The following is an 8,983-nucleotide window of genomic DNA, read 5'->3' on the forward strand; positions in this document are numbered from 1 at the left end:
TAGTCACGAATTTAGTGCACTAATCAAACCCACTTGTGGAAATTAAATTAGAGGAGAAACTTTAGAGATTGGACCTAGAAGCTTGAGTTATTGTAATTTCATGTTTTGCTCATCTACAAAGGTAAAATAGCTTTTGGTGCACAAGTAAAGAAAGTTGGGTTGTAAAGAATGGACATGTCTAGGTTAAAAGAAAAAACACAGGTAAATTTGTCAATCTTTCAAAGTTGGCCATAGATTTATTTACGCACCGACACTCTTCATTGAGTAATTTCTTCGAACAGAATAGGACATGTTTACCCAAATCAATAGAATCTTTTCGTGTTTTTTTCTCTGAAAACTTCTTTTCTGCCTTACCAACCAACCAAGAATATATTTTTATATAAACACAATTATTTGTGGTGCGATTTTACAAATTTCACAAGGATGAAGCAAAACAGTGAAATGGCAAAAGCAATCACGTCTTTCTTTGTTGACAGATCACAGATCGAAGCCCTTGTGGGTGGCTTTTTAATTGATTTGTCCTCCGTTTTCGTATGTTCTTGAAGTTTTCAGTGGACGACGAGGGGTCGACGTTCGGACCAAGATTTGATCATATGGACTCGGAGGAGGAGACGTCTCCCCCACCTGTTTTATCGACTTCTTTCTTTAGCTTCGTCTGGATTCCATAATAACTGAAGTACCACTTGACGAATTTCCGGAGTCCGGTGGTGAGGTCGGTCGTGGGCTTGTAGCCGAAGTCGGCGGCGGCGAGGTTGACATTGGCGTGGGTGAAGGGAACATCGCCGTTTCGGGGCATGGTGATGATCTTCTTACGCGCCTTCACGTTCAGAAGTTCCTCCAGAATCGACACCAGTTTCCCCACAGGCACCGGCGACTTGTTGCCCAGATTGTACACTCTCAGCTGCGCTGGCCCAGTCTTCTTCCCGCCACTGCCCGTGCTCTTCTCTGCCGTGTCTAGGGCTCCCAAGATACCCTTCACCACGTCGTCGATGTATGTGAAGTCTCGCGCCACCTCCTTCTGGTCTTGCGTCCTGAACACTGATATAGGTATATGTTGGAGGATATCCTTCGTGAAAGAGAAGTATGCCATGTCTGGCCGCCCCCAAGGACCATAGACAGTGAAGAATCTCAGCCCCGTGATAGATAGGCCATAGATGTGGTTGTACGTATGGGCAATCTCCTCCCCCGCCTTCTTCGTAGCCGCGTAGAGGCTCGCCGGCTGGTCCGTGCGTTGCGACTCGGTGAATGGATTCTGGGTGTTTAGGCCGTAGACGGAGCTGGAGGAGGCCCAGACGATGGCAGGCTGCGGGTCGGCGGTCTTGACGATCTCCAGCAAGTTCACAAATCCGCCGATATTGGAGGCCACGTATGACTGCGGATTCTTCATCGCGTAACGAACACCCGCCTGCGCTGCCAGGTGGAGGACGTGGGTGAAGGGTACAACATCGAAGAGCTTCGCCAAGAGGGGGCCATCGTTGATGTCAGCCTCGACGATGAATACCCCGTGCTTCTGCAGAAGCTCCTGGCGCGCCCGCTTCAAGGAAAGGTCGTAGTAGGAATTGAAATTATCAAGACCGAGGACGCCGTCGCCTCGCTTCTTCAGCGCCAAGGACGCGTGTGTCCCGACGAAGCCCGCGGCGCCGGTGACAAGGACGGAGAAGACGTTGGGGTGACGTGGGGTGGAGGAATGCCGCACCTGCTTCTCCCACTGAGTTCCACCGCCATAGAAGGCGGAAGAGAGGGAATGGGCATGATGATGAAACTGGTGGGCGGATGGATTCTCCGAGAAAGGGGGGTAATTCAAGGTGAAAAACAGAATAAGAACGAGAGCAACAAGGAAAGTCGATTTGCACAGAAGCTTGAAGGACGCTGCCATTATCTTCGTGCTGTTCACTCGCCGGATGTAGCTGTTGTACCGCTCCAACTTCAAGGACACTCTCGTCTCCGGCGGTGACACCATTCCTTGAAGAAGAGGAAGCAAAAAGAAGAGAAGATAAAAGAAGAATGAAAGATTTAAAGAGGTTTTTTTATTTTCTGTTGGCCTTGGGGAGGCTGAAGAATCAGAAGAGCCGACCGAGGGAGATTATAAAGGAGAAGTCCTAGGTCGGAGCTCCCTGTAACTTAGCAAATTCTACTGCCAGTACAAGCTCAGAGCAAGAATGAAATTCTCCTAATGCCCTTCCTTCTTCCACAAATCTCCGTACGAGATTCTTTCTACTACTGAAAAAGCTGCAGTTCCTTTTCTGTTCTTTATGTTTTTCGCATTTTTTTGGACAATAATCGTCTGCCCTGTCGTACCTTCTTTGTCAATTGATCTGAAGAAAAATTTCTTAATTATTTTCGGAGGAAAAAATGAGCTTTTTTCTGGTGCATTGAGGACACGAGTCAGTGATCATCCATTCGAAGAAAAAACGCAAGCATTATTTCGTAATTTATGAAGAATTAAAGGGACTTCAGTGACAGTGAATCTGCCCGTGACGATTTCACTCGAGATCGATGCCGTTGGACAAAAGGTCCCTGAGAAGGCTTTAATTTCTTGGGTGTCTGTGCCACTTACTCTGCTTACTTCGTTGGTTGATTTTATTATTGACATCCTGGGTTTAAATAAGACTTTTACACATTGTAATAATCTATAAATAGTAGGATTGAGAGAGATTACATTGATTAGGGTTGATTTTAAGAATAACGAAAGAGTATCAATCTATACTGGAATAAATCTCAATAGTTTCCCTCAAGTTAGTCCAGATATATCACTCGTGCCTAATTTGTCGAGACAATTATTAAAAGCTCAGTAAGATACTGCCTTGGTCAGCACATCGGCAAACTGATCTTGAGATTTCAATGATTCTTGCTTCTAGCTTTTCCTTGATAAAGTACAAATCAACCTCAACATGTTTAGTTCTATTATGTTAGATTGAGTTGTGGGCAATATCACATGCTACCTTACTATCACAATATAATTTCATAGGACTTGTCTACTCAATGTATAGTTTTTGTATTAGATTCTTGATCCATAATAATTCACATATTGCCTTGGCCATTCCCCTGTATTTGGCTTCTGCTGACGATCTAACCACCACTTCTTGTTTCTTACTTCTCCAAGTGATCAAATTTCTACCTACAAATGTAAAATATCCTGATATAGATCATCGATCTTCTACTGACCCAGCCCAATCGGCATCGGTATAACCTTCAATTTTCAAGTCGCCTTCCTTTTTAAATAAAATTCCTTTCCCTAGAGATGATTTCAAGTAGCGCAGGATACGGTTGACGACATTCATATGGTCTTCACTTGGGGAGTGCATAAATTGACTAACCACACTTAGTACATAAGCTAAATCTAGTTTGGTAAATGCAAGATACATTAACCTCCTGATTAGTCTCTCATAACATTCCTTGTTAGCAGGGACTTGTTCTGAATGTGTTCCAAGTTTTAGATATTCTTCCATGGGAATACTGACTAGACTACATGTTGTGATACCCATTTCCTTCAACAAGTTCAAAGCATATTTTCGTTGAGATAGAAAATTCTTTCCTTCGATCTTGACACTTCAATACCAAGAAAATATTTTTAAGTAGCCAAAATATTTTATTTCAAATCCTCTGGCAAGATGACTTTGCAATGCCTTCTTTTCTTCAGGATCATTCCCAGTTACTATCATATCATCAACATACACAATAAGAGTTGTGATTTCCTCCTTGTTAGATTTCAGGAAAAGAGTACGATTTGAGTTGTTTTGCTTGTGTCCGATAGATTTCATAAAATTAGTGAACCTTCCAAACCATGCCTTCGGGGACTGCTTCAAACGATATAGGGATTCCTTTAGTTTACATACTTGCTTGCATCCTTTGGTTTGCATAATATATTCAAGAGGTAATTCCATATATATTTCTTCTTGGAGATCTCCGTGCAAAAATGCATTTTTAACATCAAATTGATACAAGGGTCAGTCAAGATTTATCACTAGAGATAGTAGAATTCAAACAATATTGATTTTAGCCACTGGTGCGAATATCTCCATGTAATCAATCCCGTAGATTTGAGTATATCTTTTACCGACAAGCCTTGTTTTGAACCTTTTAATGGTGCCGTCAGCTTTATATTTAATGGTAAATACCCACCTACATCCAACTGGTATCTTTCCTACAGGTAGGTCAACCACTTCCCATGTTGAATTCTTTTGGAAGGATCTCATTTCTTCATTCATAGCATTTTTCCACATAGAATCTTTCAAGGCTTCCTACACACTATTAGGAATAGATATAACAGATAATTGATTCATAAATACTTCATTTGCCTTTGACAATCTATGATAAGACACAAAATTATGCATGGGATACTCAAATTTAGAGGTGATAAGAGGTTTATAATTGACTCTAGGTTTTCCTCTTATGGTTCGATGAGGTAGCACTCTTAGTTGAGTTTAGGAACATACCTAAGGCTTAGACATGGACTTGAACTCAGAAAGCAATTGATCCACTGGTACATTATGAAGATAGGAAGATGTCGGCAGAGACTCTGGTTGTATCACTTCCATTTGGTCTTGTCTGTCTCCATCCTATGAATCATGTTCATTTGTATCATTTTGATGTTCACAATTGTAATTTGAATAATTACCACTTGTAGTATCCAAGGTGTCCAAATGATGATTAAGGATCCGCAATTCAATCATGTTTTCTCCCTGAATTAAAAACTCGGGAGTAGAATAATGTATGTTATCTTTGTGAAATAACACATCAAGAGTGACATACAATTTACGAGAGGAAGGATGATAACAATGATAACCTTTTTTATGTTGAGCATAACCAACAAAGACACACTTGAGAGCTCGGGGTTCCAATTTATTTCTCAATGGCTTATGGAGATGAACAAAGGTTATGCACCCAAAAACTCTAGGTGGCAGATTCAGCACAATAGGTGAATGGTTTCATGAAGACCACTCAAGGGATTTTGAAATTGTAACACGCTCGAGGGTATTCGGTTGATAAGATAAGTTATAGTTGTGATGGCTTCACCTCAGTAACTAGCCGACATATGAGTTTCAAACAAGGAAGCACAAACAACCTCAAGAAGGTGGCGGTTCTTTCGCTCTGCAACCCCATTTTGCTGAGGGGTGTACGACCAAGTAGTTTGATGAGAAATACCATGATCATCTAGATATTCTTTCAAACCTTGATTAACAAATTCTCCACCATTGTCACTTCAGAGAGTTTGTATTGTAGAATAGTGCTGAGTGACTATCATTCTTTGAAATTATTTGAACAACCACCGAACTTCACTTTTTGATTTCATTAATCAAATCTAAGTCATATAAGAGTGACCATCAATAAAGGAAACAAACCACTGTTTATCACTAAGAGAGGCTATATTTGCTGGTCCCCATACACCATAGTGGATAATCATAAAGGTGTTGAACTCTTATTAATGCTTATTTGAAATGGAACACGGTGACTTTTAGCCAATTCACATACATCACACTTAAAATTTGAAAAATATAATTTCGCAAAGAGTTTTGGAAACAATTTCTTTAAATAACCAACAGATGAGTGACCCAATCGTTTATGCCATAACCAAATTTCAGAATCTACAGATTTATTCACGGAGAATGCTTGAGCTAACTGATGAAAACTCTCTGAATTCATATCAAGGTAATAGAGCTTCCCCCTTCTAGTACCATAACCAATTATCTTTCGAGTTCGATGTCCTTAAAAACACAAAGGTTAGGCAAAAAAATCACAATACAATGCAGAGTGAGAGTTATTTGAGCAATTGATAATAAATTATGATTGAGGGTTGGAACAACTAATACATAATCAAGACTCCAAATTTCAGTGAGGGTGATGGAACCTTCTCCAATAACGTGAGAGGGAGTACCATTTGTTGTAGATACGATATGTTGTTCAAAAGGTTTCATAATTTTAACATGATGACTGTCAAAGGTCATATGATCAGTAACATTAGAATCAATTATCCATTCACTATTTATACTAGGAGTGGAAGTATTAAGAACCTTACCAGATGTAGCAATTAAAATTGATGCATCCTCAGTCGCGTGAGAGGTGGAAGGTTCTACTACTACAACGGAAGCATGATTATTTGGTTTAGAATTCCGTTTGCCATGCGCTTTAGTATGATCCCACCATTCTAGATACCCAATAATTTCATAGCATCTTGACTTTAAATGCCCAGTCTCATCACAGTGAGTAAAAATACGCTCTAGTTTTGCTGCTCCAATCTCATAGTTGCAATTCTGAGATCCTGATGCCCGATTTTGATCACTGGTAAGACCAATTGGTCGAGCTATTTTAAGCTTAGCTCGATGTGCCACCATTATAGATGATTCAACACAATCAACTTAACTATTTAAAGTGGTTCTGCGAACAAAGTCATGACATACGTAAGCATAGGTGTCTTCAAGATCCAATATCAGGTCCTTTTTGAGAATTTTGCCTCAGATTTGTTCGAATTTTGCAACCAATTCATTTAAGAAAATGTGTACATGCAATCTTTTAACTGATTTTCTATAGGCAATAACATCATCAAGATCTTTCATTATAATCCAGTCAAGATGATCATTTCTTGTAAATTTTCCACAAGATCACCATAATACATTGTAGAGGGTGACTAATCTGTTTGGTGGAGAAAACTCTCTGATTCAATGAAAAAAGTTGTGATTCATCTTACCCATCGTAGAAATCTTTGGCCAGAGCATTCCAAATTTCTCTTGCGGTGCGCAGCCGAATATAACGCTTCATAATATTTGGTGACATAAAGGTTAGCAACCACTACTTAAAGGAAACATCAGTATCTTGTGGGAGTGGTGTTTTCCCCATAATATATTTGATCTTCTCATGTCCTGCAATTTGCGTCTCCATGATCTAGGACTATACATCATAATTTACTTATGTAAGAATGACGTTGGCTATAAAACCAGAGTTTTTGGATTGAACATGAATAATCAGTATTGATTCCTTTGACATGATGCAAGAAGATCATCGGTGATTAGAATAAAAATCACCCAAAAATACTGGTCTGGTCCGCTTCCTACCGTTGGGTTGACCTGGTTTGGGTCTCTGATTATGGTCGGGTCCAAGAACTGGTCTGGTCCTCTCCTACCACTAGGTTGATTGGGTTTGGGTCTCTGTTTCCGGTCCGGTCTGAGAAGTGGTCCGGTTCAATTTTTATCTCTGGGTTGACCTGGTTTGGGCACTTGGTCCGGTCCGAATATTGGTCGAAAGAATAATAAAATTCGAGACCTAAGTTAAGCGGGAAATATTTTTTCTCACGTACCTCTTCGTCTTCGCCGTCGAGACGCTAGTGCTGCTCCTCCTTTGCCAGGTTGGTGGTTCAGCTGTAGTTCGTCGGCGACTTCTAGGAGTCCTGCGGGAATTTGGGTGACGACTCTTTCCCTAATTTGGAGATTCAAAATTAAACATCTTCAGCATCGTCCATGATGTTGGTTTCTGAATTGCGGGACGTCAGGGCTGCGGTGACTGAAAAAGTAGTAGGTTGCGGCGTCGGGCTATGATTTCTGGCGATAGCGACAATTCTTGGCGACGGGTGGAGGATTTTTGGCTACTTACGTTGATGACCGAGAAGAAAGAAAACTTCTTCTCCATCGGGACCATTGATGCAGGTCACTGGAAGGCCAAGTGTTAGTTCGATTGTGGTCATCGGAGTCTTTCGGAAGTTCCACCGGAGTAGGGTGACGACCGTCATTGCTGTTCACGACGACTACAGAGCAGACCTGCTCTTGTTTTTTTCGACGACTGAGATTAATACGGGACAAAGTGCTGCTCTATTCCTTGGCATCGAGAAGGGACTGAGATTAATATGGGACAGAGTTGTTACTCTATTCTTCGGCGATGAGAAGGGTCTGAGATTAATACGGGACAAAACTGCTGCTATGTTCTTCGGCGACGGGAAGGAGAAAGATTCTCTTGTTTTGGTACCAACTTGAAAATAAGATTTCAGTTTTCGTTGATTTTCTTATTCTCTTCGTCTGCTTAAAATCTGTTTTACAGATTGTAATAGTCTATACACGGAAGGATTGAGAGAGATTACAGTGATTACAAGATTACAGGGATTTATAGGATTTTAAGAATAAAGAAAGAGTATCAATCTATATGGGAAAAAATCCCAACATCGTCATCTTTAACTATTACATTAATGGATATTTGCTTACCACTAGAGTTTCCATTTTCCATTTTCTTGTTGGAGAGTTCGATTTGGGAGAATCAAGGAGTTTTAGAGAATCGGTGCAAAAGCAGAACAAAATTTTTCCAGAAGAAACCCGAAAGAGTTGTGAGAATAATGAGGATCAGCTAACAGGATCAGCACCTCGTCTGTCTACGGTGGAAATCGGAAACTCGTCTCTGAGGCGAGTCTTCATTCTCACATGGGTAAAGCAACTGTGCTTCCATTGAAGATGCAAAAATGAAGGGCGAGGAAGACTGCCTCACATGCCATTCCTGTTAGAATAAAATAAACATCATAGAAATAGATATTAAATCCTCCATAATTCTATTACCATGAAAGTCATACATATATCATAGACTTGAAATAAGAAGAATAAATAGAGCGTACCTTTCATCTTGAAGAATATAAATAGAACTTGAATTGCAAAAGATAACCTTTGATAATTCGTTTACAAGTGATAAGCTTGCTCCCGTTCAGCCAGACTGGGTGTGCAATTAGCCTTAGCCTCACTTGTAAGACCATGGAGGAATTTATAGATTTCCAAAAGGTGTGGCACTAATGACTATTCAGAAAGATACATCCCCTTAGGAGAGATATATCCTCTAAGGAGAGATACATCCCTAAGGAGAGATACATCCTCTAAGGAGAGATACATCCCCTAAGGAGAGATACATCCCCTCAAGAGAGATACATCTCCTTATGCCCAAGGGATGTGTCAAGTCAATGCACCCAATGAATCTACCTCTACAATGGGATGTGCTGGCCATTATTCCCTGTACTGAA

The 8,983-nt window shown here is 40.6% G+C and overlaps 1 protein-coding gene across 1 annotated transcript; it reads right to left on the bottom strand.

Annotated features, from left to right (window-relative positions):
• Positions 1 to 271: 271 nt before the first annotated feature.
• On the bottom strand, positions 272 to 2,042 carry LOC137963572 (UDP-glucuronate 4-epimerase 6-like). The gene has a single exon (XM_068810701.1). It carries the CDS (start codon positions 1,958 to 1,960, stop codon positions 590 to 592), a length of 1,371 nt encoding a protein of 456 aa, XP_068666802.1. The 5' UTR covers positions 1,961 to 2,042; the 3' UTR covers positions 272 to 589.
• Positions 2,043 to 8,983: the final 6,941 nt, after the last annotated feature.

This window comes from Aristolochia californica, unplaced genomic scaffold (assembly GCF_029961685.1).
Source record: "Aristolochia californica isolate CCGP_79_NKW_82.1479 unplaced genomic scaffold, dmAriCali1.0.hap1 SCAF_4, whole genome shotgun sequence".
Taxonomy (NCBI): domain Eukaryota; kingdom Viridiplantae; phylum Streptophyta; class Magnoliopsida; order Piperales; family Aristolochiaceae; genus Aristolochia; species Aristolochia californica.